Genomic DNA, 21822 nt, shown 5'->3' with positions numbered 1-21822 from the left:
TTCCCTATTAATTTAAAGGCCCCCATTCTGGTGTTATTTGGGCCATTTACGTGTTCTCTATTATGATTATTTATTTCCACATCAGAAAAATCTGTTGTAGGTGCTACAGCTTTATAATACATTTTAATAATCTGACAGGTTATTTTGATGTTGCACTGAGCCCACAGAGGAAGAACACATTGTCCTGCCAATTTGGATTAGTCTAAAATGTAAACTAATTGGGCGCCTGGGTGGCTCAGTTGGTTAAAAGCAACTGCCTTTGGCTCAGGTCATGATCCCGGAGTCCCAGGATCGAGTCCCGCATCAGGGAGCCCGCTTCTCCCTGACCCTCCCCCCTCTCATGTGCTCTCTCTCTCTCACTCTCTCTCTCAAATAAATAAAATCTTTAAAAAAAATAAAATGTAAACTAATTAAAGATAAAACATTGGTATACAAAAAATTGGCCCAGTTATTTGGGCCTCATCAACCCCTTTCAGACTATCCTAACCAGACAGAACACAATTATGAGCCTAGAAGGTAAGCAAACAGGTCTGAGTTGCAAAGTTAGTAAACTCGTAGTTTATTCCATAGGGGAGATAGAGAATAACCCTTACCCAGACAATTACATGTAAAATAGGGCAGAATAGAATCGTACTGGCAGACATTCATGGAATGATAGTAGAAGAAATCAGAATTTTCAAAAGCACTGGAGGATTGAACCTTTTGATTTAGAACAAAACCTGCTCATATGCTCAATGGCCTTTTGGATGTTTGCATTTTAACAACTGCTTGAGTTTGAAAGTAATAATTACACTCTTTGCCTCTGGAGTTTTGATCAACAAAGGATTAGACAAAGAGATGCATATGGATAAAAATATCAGCTTTATTGCCAATGAAGCTAAGTTGGAATACACAACTTGGACTCCTGTGCCCCAAATTTCCAACTTGAGAGCCACATGTGCACCTGTGCTCTGCAGAATGGGCTATCATCCAGGCAGCTCGGGGAGAGTCAGGAAGGGCCTCATACCTGGTCATACTATGCCCAGGTTGTTTCTGTACTAACCCCGTCTACAAAAGGAATCTGGATATCAGACTCTGGCCATGTCGCTGTTCTATAAAACATGCGGGAGGAGCCAGGGATGGATAGAGAAAAGGTCAAGCTGTAGAAGCTTTCCCCTTAGAAGTTCCAGAGAAATGGAAGTGTTGACAGAATTTTCTGTGTTACAGGTGGCTACAATATGAGTAGAGGAAGACTAGAGTCCCTATTACAACATAGTACAGAAAGTGATATCCATAAAGATGAACCCAAGTTTAAAAAGAAAATATTATGTTCAGCCTACTCTGATTACAAAGAATGGAGAAAAATGTAATCTGTTTCAGATCGGATATATTTCTATCAGAAGTATTTTTTTTTAAGTTTGGGTACGTAAATATGAGCTTTCATGAACATGTAATGTTCTAGAACACTGACAAATGTGTGCAAATCTGTCTCCAACAATCAAACGCCCCCCCATTTTAGTATTGCATCCCAAAAGAACGAAGGTAAAACTCAAAAATACTTTTAGTTCACATTTTTAATGTTTAAAAACTATGTTAACAGAGCAATTATAGAACAGAATTTCTTATATTTCTTTATTTACACCACATCCTGGGGGGAAATAAACTATTTGATTAACCATGAATAGCAAAGTTTTGTGACTTGTGACTCACTTCTATCACCCATCTGAAAGTCATTTACAAGTTTTTACATTAATAAAACAGTGGTGTGCTACACATACTGGACTTATATGAAGTCCAAAATACAACTGGACTCTGGAGAGTGGATTACGTACCAATGGTCAAGATTCAAGTGTTTTGGGAAAAAAATGACTTAAGACAGTCTATGTTGGTGTCAACACTGAAAATGAAAGGCAAACATGCAAGACTTTCAAAAGCTGATAAATAAGATAACGGTCCTTTTTTTGTCCTTCAAATTTGTGCTCATAGTTAATGTTCAGGTTTTTTCCCCCCTTTCAAAGATCCCAAAATTTGGGAAATGCAGCAGTTCAATTTAATTTTGAAAAGAAAAATTCTCCCCAACTTCTGTTTTCATAAATACTGTGTAGTGGTATCAGTGTTAACAGCAAAAGAGCATTAGGAAAAAACAGTTTGCCATTTTGGGTATATCTATTTCTATATGACAATAATTTGGGTCTAAATAGTCCTTATTTGTAGTTCAGAGGATTATCTCTTAAATAATTCATCTTAATACCAGTATAAGAAATCAATGCAACTATTTCTCCGACATTTTGCTTTCTAAACAATTAGGTAAGAGTTTTAGATTCCAAGTTTACACTGAGAACGATGTTACCTGGGTGAGAATGTAAATTTTTCTAATTCCCAAACAAAACCACTAATATCTATGACAACATTTATTCTTGATATGCAAATACTAGATTCTTGATATGTAGACTTTTATTTCAGTGTGGGTCAACAACTGCAAAAATATACAGCCTCCTATTTATTTACAACATATTTACATACAAATGAAGTATTTCCTACAATAAACCTCAGCTGCATAGATTCTTCCTTTTAAAAACACAAATTCAAGCCTGTAGACAGATGGGCCGAGTTCACAGCCCTTCCTCTGAGAACACCCTAAAAGAAAATGACCTAGCCTTGTGAATTTTACAATTTTCAAGAACTTTCCCTTTTAGATTTAGTGATATTTTTCAGTTGTTAGCCACCCCATTCCCAATTTGTACCTGAAAGCCCTATGTCATCACAAATAATTCACTGTGTATATTTTAGAGGAAGTATGTTCTGTTGCTAAAGGATTCTCAGATCTGCCATCTCTCAGGAAAACCATTTATTAGCACTAGATACAGTCTGTATCTTCTGTGTTTTGAGAGTGGCTACAAGTTGATAGTGAAGTGGAATGGAGGAATTCTATTCTTAAAGCTTCTGCCCTTTTCTAAGCCTCAAGCCATTTACATTGATAAACTGAGGGAAACTCGTGGCTTTTGCTCTGAGCCGTAAGATCAAGTATCTGATCATGCCCTCAACCTCTTTCCCCACCCCAATAAATGTGCCGTCCTGCATTGTGATCTACTGAAATGGAGCCAAAGCTCTACATCCTTTTCTGAGCAGTTTGTAGATGCTTTATGCAGTACAGACCTTTCTAGAGAATTCACTTTAAAAGGAGGACAGGCTCAATCATTACACAATGTGCACGAACACAGTGGAGAGCTTACTCCTGACATGAATTCAGTATTTCACCTAAGGCTGCCTTTACAAAGGGTGCTTTCTTTTCCTTCTCCGCAAAAACAAAAACACTTCACTTTCATTTCTTCACAGCTTCAAAAAATGTCATCTTAGTGCACCTCAGCCCAGGCAGACCCGAGGGCAGGCAGCCTTGTCGACTGCACACCAGCACCAGCATTTCCTAGGCACCATACTCTGAGGTAGGACTAATGGGGAGAAAGAAATGAGAGACAAATTGACCTGGAGTGGTTCTCACACTTAACATGCATCAAGATCAGGCGGAGGGCTTGTTCAAACCCAGACTGCTGAGGGCTTCCACTCTGAGCATTTCTGATTTCATTAGTTCTGGGTGGGGATCCAAACCCTGCATTCCAACATGTCCTTGGGTGATGCTGCTGCTGGTCTGGGGACCACACTGTGAGAACCACTGGCTTAGAGGCTTGAGTCCAACTCCAGAAGGAAGTCAGCTGTGGGGGACTTTCTGATGTGTCCTCTCAAACACAGGAACCTTACCACAGTCCCTTGTCCACCCCCAGCCCCATGACCATCCCCCCTGGGTGCCTTTCTCAACAGGGTCTGCAAATAGAAAGAAGGAAAGTCAGGAGAAAGCTTTTTTACACCGATCTGATTACTAGGCAGTTAAACCATGGTTCACTAGCATGAAACCCATTAAAAGTGCTGTGTGCTGACTTCAAGGACTGGCACACGGGAGAAGTTATGCAGCAACATCCTGTTCTGTAATGGGCAGGGGAAGAGACAACCTATAGGAGCAACAGGTCCTATAAACAGAAAGGTCAGGCCAAGCCTGAGACCTCCAGGCAAAAGAAGGGATACCAGCTGAGGAATGCCACTGGCGGGTTCACAAGAGGCCCCCTCATCGTCCTTCCCCTCCTCCTACCACAAGGTTCTTCGGTGGCCCTGGACTTTTTCTTCCCCTCCTTTGCTGGAGACCCTGCTTCAGGCCCCGCTGGTCTCCACTAACTGGTGGTGACCCTACCCCCACCATCTGGAAGGTGGCGTGTGGCTGGCGTGGGCAGTCCAGATTCCATTAACAGGAGTGATGTACTCTTGGCAACTGTGAACAAATACTCCTTAGAAACAATATTATTTTTGGTGGTTAAGGCTTTTTAGCCATCGTGTTATACTATCCTATTCTGCTAAATGATGGGTCTCATCATCTTTTCTAGCTGCTCTGGGGGCCTAAACACCATGTATAACCTGGTTTTTAGAGGAAAATACATTCCAGGTTGCAAACAACCACCTAACAGGGTTTTGCAACATGATCTGCTTATAAATTGGGGATAGCCTGTATTTAACGAGACTAGATTTCTTTCCTTTACACCCTTTACTACTCCACTCCCAATAAGTAACATTAGGTAAATTAGGGATTTACAGTATATTGTGTTATAATAACTAGAGAACAGTTCTAAATCCAAAGTATGAAACTGGCACTGTTCACTAGTGTTAAGGTTCTATCTACCAAAGGAAAACGTGCTGCTCCCAATGGCTTAGGTATAATATTCTTTAGTCTACTAATTTAGCAGAAAAACTTCTATAGCACTTGACTGCTGTTTAAATTCTACCTAACATCTGTGATACATGTATTTTTGGCTACCAGTTCACTATTCTGAACAAGAAGAATTATTGCAGTACACTTTACAGCTAATCCCACACAAATGATGTAATTAATCCGTGGTATTTGACAAATTACAGTAGGGTCTATTATATTCAGTCAAAAATAAACTTAGATAAACATACAAAGAAGATTTTTAAAAACCTGCAGTATCACAGACATCAACAACAATGTGCCTCCTCTAAATAAATATTTTAAATAATAAAAATTCCCTGTACTGACACATAAAATCCAGAGATCCAAAAATATCACTACCCATCCCAAGAGTTAATGATAATTTTCTAAGTTGACTTTGTGTAAAGTGTAGAATGAATTGTTATAAATTAATGAGGAAAATAGAAAGTAGCATAATATCACTTGCAAACTCAACTAGGTATTTTTTTTTAATGGAGGGTCAGTCCACTACCTGGCTATTTCATTACTCGGTGCCCTAGACAAGGTTCCCAGGGCCAACAGACTTGTTTTGCTCAGTTTCTCTCCCTGTTCATCCAATGTGGAAGACATTGCTGAAAAGGACAGAGGTGGCTATGGACTTTACTAGGTTAGGTATTCACGTATGGGTAGGTATTCATATCTAATTACCTGAACTCTGACCTAACGAGGATATAATTCTGGAGCAGTACATTAAAAGCTATGATGATCCTACCAAGAAATGCAGGAAATAACCTTTCCTTCTCCCCCAAGAGAATCACAACAAGGTGCTTCGATGCCTGCCTTTTCTATGGGACATTAGTCTGTAAAGGGGGAGGGGACAGTTCCCTGTTACTCCCAGTGAATGGTGAGCAAAGGCCTTTGGGGATTTGAGTGAGGGAGGAACAGAACCCAGAGCTAAGTGCTTGGAAATCCTGCCAAGAGTCTGCGATTAGATTCTACTTATCTCTGGATAAGAAATCTGTGCTTGGTGAACTATGTGTTTGAGAAATTCAACTGGAATATAAATAAAACACAAGTCCTATTTCAAGAGACCAGCTCACAGAGCACAAACATTTCTTACTGTGTGATAGAGACAGTCCAATCACAGGTGATGGTCCAGCTTCAGGAGGATTCGGTTTTGGGTTTCCTTATTGTCCCCCAACTTTCCAAGCTATGCCTTGTCCCCAACGCTCTTCTTTCTCAGTCTCTGTGTAATTTCCTTCCACCCCCTTTAGGAGATAGTGGGGCTAGAGTAGGGGTGTGAGGCAACTCTGTCCTCTTGTGTGGGTCATGTTGGGCAGGGTAATGGCCCACACTTTGGTTAGGGACAAGAAGAGGAGACAACAGCTCAGGCACCAAAGTCCCCATCTGAGGGAAGGAAGGTACACTGATTCTGTCACAAGTTCTTCTCAAAGGCTATCTCTGAGGGTTCTTTTCCTTTCCTTTTTTTTTTTTCAAGACTCTGAATGGATTGTTAATGGAGAAGAAATAGGAATGAGGCTTATTTAAGGTACAAAAATCTTGTATTTGTAATAACCTAAATTTATAGATATAAAACAAGTCTTTTAAAGACCCCCTAAAGTACCCAATATAAAACAGGAATTACTTATCCTAGATCATCCTTGGTTAGATACACATTATTCCCTGTGCAAAAAGCTGGTGGACATGAGTAAAAGCTGCTGGGTTTATAATTTAAGAAAGTGTTTTTTCTCCCTTCAACACTACAGATGTAGGGTTGAAGGCTATTTGCATCACAGGAATATTTTCTTAGGCATTTTGTATGCTCTTTTTGTAATACTCGTGCTTCTCAATTTATTACAAAGGTGTCATGGGTCTCCCACAGTGGAAGGTGACTCAGATTAGAGTAACTTTGACACAACTGACCAAGAGGGAAACAAAACTTCATTTGCTAGATAACCCAAATGTGTAGTTTAAGATGTTTACCAAGGTTAAGAAATCATTCTCACCCCCTTTCCAGCAAAGAACACTCATTGGAGAAGGTCTCTGACTAAAACAGGATGTAGTACCAGTGAGGCCATTGGGCCACCAGAGCCTGGCTGCCAGGTTGATCAGGGCCACCTCAAATGTTGGGTAGGCTCTGATCCCGCAAGGGCACACACCCCGTCATTCTCTCATGATTATCCCTGTGTGCTATGTTAACCAAAGTAGGCAAAATATTTATGAAACCATTTTCTTTTTCTGTAAAGCAAAATAACTATATACAATTCGAGATTCTTTTCTCTTCTAAAAAGGTACCAATGGCATGAGCTTAACATCGGCAGGAAAATTATTTCAGAACCTTGGACGCATAATAAATAAACATGATCGATGATTATGTTTTCAAAGTTCTAAGGGACCATGAAGTCACAAAAAATAGAGTTAGGACTGTGAAAAATAACTGACTGTGAAGAGTACTGAGAAATACAATTGCATGAAACTTAAAAAAAAAAAAAATCCACAATCCTTAAATTGATCCCAACTCTTAGGGGGACAGGAACCATTATAGAAACAGGTTTCTGTTTTGCTACCAAAGTGTTATTCCATTTTAAGTATCCTGTGAATTTCTGTTTTGCTTCTGTAAACTTGCGAAAGAAGTGATGAGAGATTGCTGATGTGTGGTGATGTGACCGAGCTGCGGGCCGGAACGTTTCCTGTCCTCAGCTGGTCTCAGTGGCCTTTGTCACTACTTGATGAGCAGGCCCAGTCGTAGATGACCAAGGGAATGCTGACCAGGGAGAACAACACCCCCAGGACCAAGAAAAGGGCGGCCTGGAGCAAAATAAAGGCATGGGTTATTTTCAGGGAAGCCAACATCTCCCACATACACCTGGGAAAAAAATAGAAATGCTTTTCCCTCTCTTTTTGTGTCCCCTTGTATTTGGAGTTTGTTACAACCATTGCTGAACAGTGAGAATCATTCCAAGATTGTAAGGATCTGATTCTCCAAGGATGGGAAAACAAGAACTAGCTATGCAGGGCCATCCTCCATATTTTGTTCTTTGACTTCACGGTCATCTCAGAACAAATCCATTCTATAACTCACTGGGTATCCTTACAGTTTCTTTCAAATTAAGATTACAACTAAAAAAAAAAGGCCTTTGAAAACATAGAGGCTGTTTTGTTACTTTTTACCAACCAACCAAGGTTATCAGTGGCAGGCAAACATTTCTTTCTGAAAAAGTGGGGAAAAAAGATATAAAAAAGCAAAGTCGATTTGATCAAGTGAAATAGGAAATGGGTGTCCAGAACTAACTTATTGTAAGGGTTGAGGAAGGCCAGAAGGGGGGACAGGTTACTAAAACCAGAATCTGGAGAACATGAGATTAGAAATTGCTTGGCCTTCAAAGTATCAAAGGAGAGCTTTGCAGGGAGAAGGACGAAGTAACATGAGACCCAAGGGGGCTGGACTGGAACCTGGAGGGCAGAGCTAAGGGAAGGAGAAGAGGCAAATGGGGTTGTACACAGGCTTTCCATCATAGGTCTGGTCTAACTCCCCGTGGGGCCCCACATGGACAGGAGCCCTTGTCTAATGTTATCTGCTAGATCCTACTACCAGTTTTAAGGTAGGAGCAGGGTTGGGGAGGCCCAGAGAACTCATGTGCAACAGGCCTCTAAGCACTTTCAGATTTAATCTGAATATATTATACTGCTATGCCAGAGTAACTGCTCCTTCTCTGTCCTTGTGGAGCCCCTCCCCTACTGGTATGAGTTAGAAGGACTTGGGACTTACGGTTTCAGGGATAATCCTTTTGGGGAAGTAGATGCTGTACCAGCATCAGTGTTGCTTCTCCTAAATGCACAAGGATGATCCCTCCTGCCTGCAACTCTCACCCAGGTCTGTTGACTTGGGTCATGTGTGCAACTGGAGCGCTTACACTATCTGGGAGGGTGGCTGAGAAGCCTTCTCCGAGGCCAAACAAAATGGTGCTCCGGGAGGTACTCAGGCAGTAGCCACATCACCCCTGCTTCCCTCACTCGCTCCAAGTGCACCACCTTCAAGATGCCTTTGAACTTCACCAGACCTGGAAGCAGGAATCCCAATATAGAAAGGTAGTTTCTGAATCCAGGTCTGTTGTTCCAAAATATTTCTGTCAAATCATAAGAAGGCTCTTGAAGCAAACTCAGCGGTTTTAATGAAGACATGCCATGTGCCCTGGGCTGTCGGAGGGAGTTTCGGGGCTAAGAATGGTACAGAAACAGTGGGCTGCATTAAGTCTTCGAGTCCCTTTCCCCTTCCTAGCTTGTTAAAGACAAGGCATCGCCAGAGATGCAGGATGACAAACGTCCAGTTTCCCAGATGGCCCTACCCTAGCTCAGGCTAAGGCACAGTAAGAATAACACATTTTGAGAGAACAGATCAGAGTCTGATACGATATTTTAAATCTCCCAAAGGGGAAAACTACAGGACTGCTGCTCCCCCTCTGAGGCTGCTAAAAGTAGGATTAGGTGGACTATTCATTTGGTAAATTTAAATGAAAAACCAATCAGAAAAATTAGAGTGGCTGGCCTGAGACATACCCAAATTCTTTGAGTTCCTTTATCTCCATCCTGGCTTGTGATTTTTAAATAAAGAGATGAAGGAAGAATGAAAATAAGCATATTAGCAGATGTCACTCCTGTAAAATAAGAAAAAAAAAAGGAAGTTGTTACAGTGAAATTTTAGCTTTCTAAACAGCTGTTGTAGAACGATAAGTGTAAAGTTCATAAAGCCGTACCTACGACCCCAAAAATGTCCTTCATGGAGGGTATGAAGATCACCAACAAGTTGATAATAACCAAGAGTATGAAGGTAACCAAGATATGACGACATAAATTAAACTTTGTTTTCTTAGCTAGTTCAAATAAAGATGAACGAACCTACAGGAAAAGAAAACAAAGGCTCTGTGAGGACCCCAGCATGCCAACTTTCGCGTCCTCAGTAGAAACTCACGTCCTGGTGCACAGGAATCTGGGAAATGTTTTGTAAAACACTGTGCAGTATTATAGGCAGGGGGGCTTGACTTAAGGAAAGTATGTTTATTTAAAAATAGGTTTGCGGGTGCCTGGGTGGCTCAGTTGGTTAGGCGACTGCCTTCGGCTCAGGTCATGATCCTGGAGTCCTGGGATCGAGTCCCGCATGGGGCTCCCTGCTCAGCGGGGAGTCTACTTCTCCCTCTGACCCTCTTCCCTCTCGTGCTCTCTATCTCTCATTCTATCTCTCTCAAATAAATAAATAAAAATCTTTAAAAAAAAATAAATAAAAATAGGTTTGCTCTGGTGGGGGATAATTTCCATTTGCTCTGGTGGGGGATAATTTCCGTTTTTATCTATGACTAAGTATGCTCCTCCGGTCCCTTTCTGTTCTCTCATCATGCACAAGCAAGATCCAAACACTCTGTCTGCATTTCTTTGTGAAGAAGGAACAGATTAATGAGAATTAAGATTCATCCCAGCAGAGCCCGCCCTCTCTCACTGACCCTACTCTTTCCAAAGAGCCTTAACCGAGTCTTGGGGATGCCTCCCTGGTACCGTTCCAGTGACACCGGGAAGTTCCCGCAGCAGGCTTTCTCTGGAGCAGGCTCAGAACACGAAGGAAGGGCGGGACCTCAGCTTTTCTTATAGGGCCCTGAGGCCCGTTACTCACCGTGAAGAATAACACGGGCACTGTGAGGATGACAGCAACAATCACAGCCAGCCGCACCGTCAGGATGAGAATGTCATCTTTACTCTGGTACTTGTGAAGGAGGTCCGACTGCACCTTTTCTAAAGTGAGAAAAAGAGAGTATTGAGAAAGAAACAAGGCGCACTGCTGAATGACAGTTTATCTGAACAACAAAGAACTTGCAACCAAAATAAAGGGCAAGGGAAGCAATGTTCTGGGTGTTGAAGTAACTATTAAAACAATTTATGAAGTTGAGAAGAAAAATGCCCTGTGTGAGACAGGCTCTGCTTGTCCATATGTAACTTTAAGAGGAATTTACAGTCATCGCTAGAAGCAGCTACACAGTGTGGGGATGCTCAATTTGTACTGAATTCAATCTAGGCGTAAACTGGGGTTAAAAGGAACATACAGTTGAAGCACAAAACCCTTCTTCTTCTTTTTTTTTCTTCAAGATTTTATATTTATTTGAAAGAGAGCACGAGTGGAGTGAGGGGCAGCGGGAAGAAGCAGCTCCGCCCCCCAATGAGCAGGGAGCCCGACGCAGGACTCCATCCCAGGACCCCGGGATCACGACCCGAGCCGAAGGCAGATGCTTAACTGAATGAGCCACCCAGGTGATCCACACAAAACCCTTCTTAATCTAGACTTTCCCCCACTTGGTGCCACTCATCAAATGAACTTCACCACCAGCAGGAAAGAATTCTCTTCCATGTATGCTTTTCTTATTAAAAAAAAAAAAAGTATCTAGCTTATGTACCACTTTGAACTTATTTCTTAACTCTGAACTTCCGAAGGTGATTTCAAAGACAACCAAAGCTCTAATGGCAGTCCCTGCAAATGCTCACTGCTTTGACAAGAGCTTCTTCCCCTCCTGCCATGTCTCCTATAAGGTCTTCTCACTGTACCAGTCTCAAGGTTCCGAGGGTGGAATTCCAATTCTATTCTGTGCCATAGATTGGTCCCAGTTTTGGAAAAGGGAGCCTAGGTTATAATAAAAATCTCACTAGTTCTAATGTTCTTGAGTCAAGATTTATAACCATCTAAAAATAGCTGAGCCTTTTTCTTTAACCAAAGAGTATAAAAGGGTTTGGCATTTTATTTTATGGGGGGGAAACTATGGATTTGCGAAGAAAACTCATGGCGTGGACAAGATAACAGTGAGATTGTTCAACGAACATGAAGCTCTCCCTCCCTCGTTTTACCTAACCCCAGCCCTGCAACTCTGCAGGAAATCTAGAAACACTATTTTTATGCCAAACTTCAATATGGCATTTATGGATTCATCAGACAATGCTGTCTGCCATTGCTTGTGAAAATGGTAACAATACAACTGTATAACCAGGGTAGCCATGCTCTCCAGGCTGAATTAATCATCTCCAAACGAGCTTAAATTTTGAGACCTTTGTGTTTATGGAAAAAAAATGCCTCAAAGAAATATTGTTTAATAGAGAACAATGTGAGGTATATGTGTTTAAATTTAAATCAGGTCCCAAATTATAATGGTAATAAAAGATGTTAAATACAGTTTGAGGGTCATTTGAATAGGAGAGGATGAAGACCTAATAAAAGAAGGAAAACTATTCCTACAGGGCCAATAAGTTACAAATGAAACCCAGTTGTTCTCTTTTTCAGATTTCATTCCTTTGAACCTTCTCTGCCATTCCTTCAAATCTTTGCAGGGCTCCAACTTCCAGTGAACAATCAGGCGTTTTATTTTTAATTAACACAAGTGTCATGGGTGTAGCACTCTGCTCTTTCTCACTTTCAACATCTGTCTCTGTCTCTCTTCTCTATTAATGGAATCTGACTCAATTTGCAACAGCAATTAGGAGAGCCTTCTCTGGTCTAGTTTTAAACTTTCCTCAGTAAAGGTGGCATGCTTATAAAATGCAGTGTCTTTTATGGACAGTATTAGGAGAAAAAAATTACAGTATCTTGTTTCAGTAATTATTCTATTGTGCTGTCTGCACAAATATGTAAAGGAATCATCTCCATGTGCTTTATGTAGACGAAAAGACCAGCAAAATCAATAGGTAGATTTGTTGCTTTTTTTGGGCTATCGTGTTAAAAGTTATTTGGATATTGGGTTGCTGGGGTGGCTCAGTCGGTTAAGCAGCTGACTCTTGATTTCAGCTCAGATCATGATCTCAGGGTCCTGGGATTGAGCCGCGTGCACTGGGCTCTGGGCTGAGCAGGGAGTCTGCTTCAGGATTCTCTCTCCCCCTTTGCCCTTTCCCACCACACGTGCATACTCTCTCTCTCTCTCTCAAATAAATACATAAATCTCTTTAAAAATGTTAAAAGTTATTTGGATACTGATTTTCACTAATTTATTTACAAATACCTCTATTTATGTGCTAACAGAAGTCACTTACCATAGAATGTCAAATAGCCAAAAATGGCAGTCAAGAAGTACATAACAAACATGGCGAAAAAGGAGATATTGGAAACCATCTGCATCTTTTTCTGTGATCGACTAGGAATAAAGATAAGGGAATTTTAAAAATTAAAAACCATGTTACTGAGTTTAAGTACCGGTGTTAACACTGAATACGAACAACTTTCTATCAGGCTAGGGAAAATATGACCAGCTGAGATTACCCCTCTTCCACCTCCCCTGCCCCCAGCAATTTAAAATAACTTCTTTTATACCAAACCGGTATTGTGAGAGAGATTCATGGCACTACCACTACCAATCCCTCAAATGTCCTTCCCCATTCTTTTGAAAGAATATCAGGTTCTCATCTGAGGGCAGAGAATATTTTTTAATATTTGTTTTTGATATTATCTCCATACTCAGTATGTACAGGGAAAAGGGCAGAATAAATTCAAATCTCCCAGCCCAGAGATCAGGGGCAAGGCTAGAACTTGACCTCAGGTGTTCTGTTGCTAAAGCTCTTATTTAGTTTCCTTTTTTCCCACTGAGTAGCTTCAGGGATGCACCTGGAAGTCTATGTTTCCAGAGCAATAAGTACCCAAGTGATCACAACTGTGATGATGAAGGGCTCTATCTCTGAAGTCAAGTTTAATCTGGAAGTTTGGGTGAAACTTTAAGTTTCTTTAATGGCCCAATAATTCATCTATAAGACTTGTACTCAATAACAGACCACGATAGTCATAACATTTGTTTGTGTCATAACAGGAAAAATTGAGAGGTACACACACATCAGAAAATTACAAACTAAAAGCTGGACTATTACATTTAAAAGATGTCAAAGACATCTTTTAAATGTCCTAAGTATAGGATCATAAGGTAGGATTAATGTACACATAGGTAGATATAGATATTTCAAAACTTACCCATATATCAATTAAATATGAAAGAGGAAGAGTCATGAGTGAATCAATGCTAAATGATACTTTATTTTTCAATATGGAGACAGCTATATTGTATATCTTTTCTGAGCTTAAGACTATGCCATGAAGACTATTTTGATCTGTAAAGTCTGCTAACAGTAGGCTAAAATGAGAACCCAGGAGGAAATTTATAAGCAGGACTTTAGTTTTCTCTAAAACAGCAATCAAAAACAAATCCATAGAATCATCTTAATAGTTTAAAATTAACAATAATATTCTCTTGGCCAGTTTGTGGCCTTAACATTAATTTCTTTCTGCCTGATTTCACAGCCTTTTCCCTCTAAACCAATAAGAGGCAAATCAGACACAACACATTCTGCAATTTATACATGAATCTGATTATTATTACACACTTGCAAAATAAGCATAAGTGACATAAAGCAACACAAATACTTGAACTCTCCTAAGTAATATAGTATGCGAAAAACCAATTTAACAAAAAAAGTCCACATAGTTGGCCACTTTATATATTTACAGCCAAAACAAACTGCAGATTTCTGATTTTTCTTGTTCTTTTTTTCCTTTAATATAGTACTTGCTCAAGAATGGCCGAAAGTAAATCTTGAAGCTGGCTGATGAGTCCATGGGGGTTCATTATACAAATCTATTTATTTTAATACAGTACTTGCCTACTAATGAGGGGATGTAAAAAATAATTAAGGTAAAAAAAAGCAGATCTCTTACTCTTTAAGCTCACTGTAAATTGGCAGGACTGATGGGTGGCAGACAAAAGCAAACGCAATGGTTGGTAAAGCGTACACGGTCTATTTGAAAGAGAAAAATAAACATTAAGAAGAAGCATTTTTTACTCTAAAAATTATTCCGCTCCAATATTTCTGCGCTGTCGTTTTCTTTGACAGCTCTTCAGAATCCCTGGATTAGTCGGTTATTAGGAGGGCTTTAATACCAAAAATAGAAGCAGCCTTTCTAAGAAAGCTTATCTAGCTTGAGACGTGAGGCACTTGGCACACAGGGGTTTTAGGTTCGCCTCACCTACATTCTATTTTACTGCTTCAGGCAAAGCATCATCCCATATTTACATGGCACTGGCCAGTCACCGGGCACTTTCCCTGCATTATTTCATGGAGTCTCTCCAACAACCCTGAGCAGGAGACAGACCACTGATGCTCTCCCAACTCCCTCCAACAGGTTAGGTGACACGCCCAGGACTTCTCCTATCTCTGTTCCACTGCTCTTTGCTCTATAGGGCCCATCAAATCAGACTTAAAAGATGGCATCTAAAAAGACAACTACTTCCTCAGTCACTACTTTGGCTGTGTCCTTAGAGTTGCGAGAGAGAGAGAGAGAGAGATCTCTTTAGTTTTCTTAGATAAGACTTTTTAAAACTCTCAAACTCAATACAACTTCTGATGCAAAAAAAAAAAAGGAAGAAAAGTAACATTTCTCATGCTTTAAATCTGTGCAAGCACTGGACCAGGCCCATTCTAAAAAAAAAACCCTGTGAGAGACAGAACAGAATCCTTGTTTTTCACATGGGGTTTGGTAACTTGTGGAAGGATTTAAATCCAAGCATGATTGGTTCCATAGTCCACTGCTCTCCATGCTATTAGCAGCATCCCTACTATATGAAAGTTTGCTAAGCGTCAATTTGTGTATGTGTATTTTGGTATCTGTATTTCAACTGTGTGAGCCGGGGAAACTTGAGGGATGTCTTTCTGTCACCACCAGGGAAGAGCAGTGCGCTAACAATGGCATTAATCTGTTTTTAAAGATCTACAAGGAAGAGAGGAGCTGAGACAATGATCCAGAAAGAGATTTTCACAGAGAATGCTTAAGGTTGTCCTTTATGTAAACTGGATAAGAGGAAGCATGAAATGTAATATTTGCCTATTTCTCAAAGGTCTCCAAATTATGGAATTTGGGAAGCAGTGGTATGGTGCTCTATTGAGAATGAATACTTTCAAAGCAGTTTAATTACAACAAATATGAGAATGATAATGCTCTTAGTAAAATGCTCTTTTTTATATTTAAAAGATAAGGAAACTTACCTTTGAATTGAAGGTGACGTATTTTGGCGTACACATGTCAGGGTTCGTTAAATTAGCACTTATTGTTGAATTTAGCTCCAGAACAACGCAGGAAATCTGAAATTTCTTGTAGATAACCTGGTATTAAGAAATATAGGAGAAACAATATAGACATTATCAAATAAAGCCAAACAATGAATAACTGCTGCATGGCATTGTACTATGGCAGAACCAAGCCAACCATTTTCATCAGCACTTACCACTATCAGGAAAAAAACCATACAGCTCAAAGAAAACCCGCTAGTATAGCCAAGATACCCTAAAAGAAAAGTTGAAAAAATTTATTGTTATTATTTCACGTATCACCTTGTTTCTTTCAATGCATTATTTTTTTAAAGATTTTATTTATTTATTTGATGGGGAGAGAGTTAGTGAGAGCAGGTACACAAGCAGGGGGAGTGGGAGAGGGAGAAGCAGGCTTCCCGCCGAGCAGGGAGCCCGATGCGGGGCTCAATCCCAGAACCCTGGGATCACGACCTGAGCCAAAGGCAGACGCTTAACAACTGAGCCACCCAGGCATCCCTCCATGCATTATTTCCAGCATAGTTCCAATAATATACAAATATGCCTATGTGAATATAAGATTTATTACTTGAGAGTGCTCCTTTATTTGGCAAAATAATGGTGACTTTAAATAAAAATATTATATTACCGCTTTGATTCCCGTTTTCCCTGATACACTAGACAATGCAGATTCCCAGACAGGGAAAAAAGAGCCTCCCAAATTTGGCCAGAGCTCTCTGTTGCTCTACTCTGATGGAGTTTTTTTTTTTTTTTTTTAAGATTTTATTTATTTATTTGACAGACAGGCAGCGAGAGAGGGAACACAAGCAGGGGGAGTGGGAGAGGGAGAAGCAGGCTTCCCACCGAGCAGGGGGCCCTATGCGGGGCTCGATCCCAGGACCCTGGGATCATGACCTGAGCCAAAGGCAGATGCTTAATGACTGAGCCACCCAGGTGCCCCATCTACTCTGATGGAGTCTTACGGCCAAATGCATTTACTCCTTGATCTACTCGATAGTCCTTTATTATGGACTTATTGTGTACGTACTGAATATCAGCTACGTAATACTTCTCATCCCAGATGAGGGGCATACAGAGAGGAGATGAAGTGATTTCTAGGCATAAATTGAGCATCTGGGGATCTTCACCTTGCTCCCCTTGAAGTCCCCCAACCACTGTAACTTCCACAAAGGCAGAGGCAGAGTAAGTGGTCTCTGGGAGGTTGCACTATTCTCATCCCTGGAGAAGAAGAGCCCTTCCCTCCTTAATCTGAAAAGAGCTACATGTATATATACAGAGAAGCCAAAACACAGACCCAGAAACCAGAAAGTTAAGTCGTTTTTAAGATCTACTTCTAGATTTTACATAACAGCTACAGAGGCTTGATATTTTTCATACAAAACAAAACACTATGGTTAGCAATCATTTGGGGGAAGAACTTTAATCTAAATGTCTTCCTTGAATTAGCCCAGAATTAAAGGAAATGCGTTTTGGACTGGATTGCAGTCTGGCCACATTATTCAATGTATACAATTCCCACAACATGAGACACACTTGTCTCCAAATACAAACATACACACAAAAAATGTCAAAACCAAGTGGATAGGACTTGGTGATTATCTGCAGCCTTTGACTTTTCCCTTCTCTCTTTCCCTTCAGTGAAGCAAATAATTGAGATTGGTTAGACTCTGATAATTCAAGAGTGATTCATAATACTTCAGGGGATAAATATAAGCAACTTCCTGTTTTGATAGTAGATTTGAAAATCTACTTCTCTAAATAATCAGGATACTTAAGACCTTGTATAAGGAGAATTCCATTTTCTGTACTTTTCTCAGAGTAGCCTGTAGGTTGTGCTATCGGATATGGCACTGTGTCTGTTGCTGGTCCCAGAACCTCACTGCCCCCCTCTACAGCTCAGTAGAGGGATTGCTTAGGAGGTCACATACTGACCAGTGGTTTTATCCCATATTAAAGTCAAGCCTGATTAATACTTGTAATGTATCATTCACTTAATCTTTACCCTACAAGTAAAAGTAGAGGGGGCAAAGTTGTTCATTTTTATTAGGTTTCTGACTCATTTGAGCACTGTAGAGACTATGATAAAAGCAAGCTCTTTCCTTACCTAAGTTCTTCAAGAGACACAGAGGGAGGATTATGCCAAAAGTAACTACCACCACCAGAACTCGGCCATCCACATACCAGGCTCTGAAAAAGGCATTTAAGTGGTTGGGTCATATTTCCGTAGAAAGTCACATTTTTTCTCAAATGTAAAGTTTCACAATATGTTTTAATGAGTTTTTACTATTATTAATTTTTACCATTAATTTCTATCATTATTCAGGTTTATCCAAACACTTTAACCCAACCACTCCCCATTTACTATTGTCTCTCTCCCAAGTGATGGAAGAAGGGATTTTTTTTCCTTCCCCCATCAGCTAAATGTGGCATTCCTCTGAATAATTTACATGGTTTCAAAGCTGAATGCACACACTGCATTCTGTCAGATCACAACATGTCTTATCAATTATTTAAGGAGAAGTTCCTTTTTGTTTTGCTTGGCTAATACCATTGAAAAACAAGTCAACACAGGTAGGCATCGCTTTCTCCCTAACCTCTTGTATTTGACCTTGCGTCCTGATGACAGAACAAGAGGAACTCTGGCTCCTATGATTCTCCCTTGAAAGAAAACAGAAAAACTAAGACTGACAAGAACTATTAAACAAGAAGGAGTGAAAACAGCAGATGTGCCAGGTGTAGCTCCAACATTTTCCAAGCTTATCTTTAATGAAGTCAGCTCATGTAAATTTTGCTCCCTTCTTTAAGAAAGAGACTAGGGTCTTAATGTTTTTGCGTGTTCCACTTCTGTGTTAAATATATGTCTGTGTTAAAAATACTCTGTATCCATTCTGTTTTGTAGAAACTAGATATAGATTTCAGGCTCTCTGGGAGAAGCAGCATCTACTGTTTGCAGCCTGACAGATATATCTACCTTTTAAATGCTCAGAGTCAAATGGCTTTCATTTATATAACAGCCCCAGAGAAATTTGATGGAACAACAAAGTAAGAAAAAAACAACCCAGGGAAAACTCAGGTGCCTCCAGTTTTCATAAAACAAAAACTTTGGTTAGCCCACATTTACATTAAAAATATTTTCGTTATCTTACAAAAAAATGATCTATAACTTACGAAAATGCCTCTTCCTTTCCCATGAGAAACTTTATGGCGGAGGGTAGTTCATTTTTTACTATGAAGAGGTAGCTCAGCATTGCTAGAGGAAAATGAGAACATTTTTAGAAAGAAGATACTAAGGCTCATGTTGCAAGCTATATAAAAGGCTACCAGCCTGTTCTTAGACTGACCTTCAGTAAGACACAAAGACAGTTTTAGCTACTCAGTATACTTGGTTTTAAATGAGTGACTGCTCTTACTTTCTGCCTTACTTTCCATGTGCCATTTTAGCAATGAGAACGATACTGCTTCCATTTTGTTAAAATTCATGCGGCCACCCAACCACCAGAATTAGAAAAGATAATAATATTCACATACTTTAAAGTTATGTATAGAGAAGCGTGTTCTTTTTACCTCCAGTGTTCTGTAGAGAGGTGGCTCCGAAGATTACAAGCTTCCCTGTGGTGCCAAAGACCTGTTCTCCCAGCTTTTCATAAACCATGCAGCCTATTTAAAAATCATAGTTGAGAACACAAGAAATGACACAGGGATCTAAAAGTTAAAGAAAGCTAATATTTCCTCATTCTATGGACTATTCCCCAAGTTATTCTGTCTTTCTCAAAATCACACACATAGCCTTTTGGGCTTTGCAAGGGTTAAGGTGTTTCAACCTCGTGACATTTTAAAATGTCAGAAATGACCACCATTTCTCCTTTTTCAGGTTGGCTACAAAAGCATTTACAATTCAATTATTAGGTCATAAAAGGCTTATTTTTAACTGTCTCAAAGAGTCTTCCTACTTGGGGAGGAGGGGGGAAATTCCTACTCTGATCTCCTTCTCAGTCTGGTGCATATCATTAAAGTAAAGATTTGATTTAAAAATAAAAATCCTTATAGTTGGGACGAAAGTTTCCTTTTGAATTAATTACATGAACTGATGAGGCTAACAAGGGATTATTTTAATAACATTCCACGAATGCCTCATGTGTCCTAAACACAATAACAAACATATAATAGTCAACACCAGAACGTTGATCATTTGTAAAATTTAGTTCAAAGATATGCAACTCAGAAAAGAAACCAATAGATAAATCTGTCAAAAGAATAATTTGGCTACAGCAAAATCCTAACATGTTCAACTGTCTCATCTCAATAAATACTAAACTGCTAAACCATCCATTAAAAAAACATGTTTATATTTCTTTATAATAGTTCGGTTCATGTTTTCAAAATGTTCACAGAAAGCAATATGGGTCAGACTATAATTAAAACTTTGTTTAATCTCTCATAAGACTGGTGTTTAAACAAGACAATGGTAGATCCTCGATCTATTACAAAATGTCCCAGTTAAATGGAGTCGTCTCTGTACAGTAATAGTTGGCCAATGTGGTTTTAGCTAAGGTAAAAGTCAAAGTATTACGAACAGAATCCATTTGTCCCAGGAATAGAAAATAAACATTTCAGGTATCACACTCCCCAGAACTTGGAGCCTTTCCACAGCACCCTCGCTCCCACATCGCCTCGGGTGTAACATTTTCTCCTTGGAATACACACACAAGAGAATGAAAGCTCCGTTTACTTTTAAAATCTTAAAGTCTATAATATCAAAACTTGGGATCCTTGTTCTGAATTTATAAAGACCTAAGGAAAAATCAAAGGCTTTCAAATGAAGTCATCTTAAATTAGAAAAACAGGTATAATTGGGGGTGTGCTTTAAATGGCAACACTATTCTCTCAGTGTTCAAGACAATTTAATTTCCATGGTGCTATGTCTATTTCTCTGGGTAAATGCCACCAGAGGTTTTTGAGGGACTGTAGGTCAAAGTACTCTTCAATAATCAGTTGCTGAATGGGGAGGATATCACTCGTCCACAATATCACCATGCAAATCATTCACCCTGGCTTTAACAAAATTAGACATATTATCAGCTTACCTGTTTCCTTTGAACAGATCAAAAGAAGGTTTATTGAATATATAGATAGCAGTGTCACAGAAGTCAAAAGTATCCTAAAGCAAAGAAAATAAGTCTTGTAATAACTATAAAAGAACATACTTGGATCTTACATTTTAGAAGGACAAAGGCGTATTTATATGGTTAACACTGTTGGTAGCATCCAAATTCTGGAAACTATTGGTCACACCCTCTTTTAAAATCCTCAATAAAAATGTTCTACCAAATAAAGAGCTACTCATTAGAATCTGAGTAACCCTAACTGTGCAAATCCTCTACATTAATTCAAAGCCTAAATAGCTCTCTGAGGTCATTTCAGTTGAGATGAGTTTCAGACAGTATTATGAAAGAAAGCTTTTATGGTCTATGATGTACTTTCTGTTACATCCGTGTGAGAAAGTGTGAAAGAGGTGTGGGGCTGGGGGCGGGGAGGGGCTGAGGGAAAGGCTTGTCGATGACCATGTAACTTTAGGCAACTTGCTCAATTTCTCCCATCCCTAGATTCCTCACCTATAACACAGACACAAGCTAAATGAAGTCTAAGGTTCTTTTCATCTAATTACTCTGTGGCTATTTTTGAATCTATATACTGGACCACTAAGATAATTCGATTTTTTTGCACCTGGTTCCTCTTAAAGACTAAGCACTTCTTTTAACTGATGGGAAAATTTTGACAAGCAAAATGAAAAGACTTTTTTGAATGACGAACTCATGTTTTTGTTTTAGTACATCTGGCTCATTATCAAACCCTCCTCAAGAAAAAGCACAGTTAAAATGATGTGGGAGATTACATAGATTATTTCTGAATCATTTGGTTAAAACAGACTTGGTAATTGAAAATAAAGCCTATTTGCTAAAAAGAAAAAAAAATTCCAGTCCCCC

The 21822-nt window shown here is 39.6% G+C and overlaps 1 protein-coding gene and 1 long non-coding RNA gene across 5 annotated transcripts in view; one reads left to right on the top strand and one right to left on the bottom strand.

The window, feature by feature from the left end:
- LOC141370771 (uncharacterized) overlaps window positions 1-11111 on the top strand; it is a 163369-nt gene extending 152258 nt beyond the window's left edge. The window contains exon 5 of the long non-coding RNA XR_012375104.1: window positions 10862-11111. This is a non-coding gene — a long non-coding RNA (uncharacterized lncRNA). The remainder of the gene's footprint in view (window positions 1-10861) is intronic.
- Window positions 1536-21822, bottom strand: part of SLC38A1 (solute carrier family 38 member 1) — a 67853-nt gene continuing 47566 nt past the window's right edge. For all 4 annotated transcript variants that reach the window (XM_073882089.1, XM_025882691.2, XM_025882690.2 and 1 more), the window contains 12 exons: window positions 20923-20996; window positions 19403-19495; window positions 19007-19088; window positions 17943-18025; window positions 16015-16073; window positions 15776-15892; window positions 14451-14530; window positions 12785-12885; window positions 10392-10510; window positions 9484-9625; window positions 9287-9384; window positions 1536-7537 (listed from right to left, as the gene is read on the bottom strand). In XM_073882089.1, the coding sequence (XP_073738190.1) occupies window positions 7436-7537; window positions 9287-9384; window positions 9484-9625; window positions 10392-10510; window positions 12785-12885; window positions 14451-14530; window positions 15776-15892; window positions 16015-16073; window positions 17943-18025; window positions 19007-19088; window positions 19403-19495; window positions 20923-20996 (1150 nt within the window). In that variant the 3' untranslated portion in view covers window positions 1536-7435. The remainder of the gene's footprint in view (window positions 7538-9286; window positions 9385-9483; window positions 9626-10391; window positions 10511-12784; window positions 12886-14450; window positions 14531-15775; window positions 15893-16014; window positions 16074-17942; window positions 18026-19006; window positions 19089-19402; window positions 19496-20922; window positions 20997-21822) is intronic.

Source organism: Callorhinus ursinus, unplaced genomic scaffold, assembly GCF_003265705.2.
Source record: "Callorhinus ursinus isolate GAN/ISIS: 27379988/994484 unplaced genomic scaffold, GSC_fseal_2.0 scaffold44, whole genome shotgun sequence".
Lineage (NCBI taxonomy): Eukaryota > Metazoa > Chordata > Mammalia > Carnivora > Otariidae > Callorhinus > Callorhinus ursinus.
This window is presented reverse-complemented; position numbering and strand designations above follow the sequence as displayed.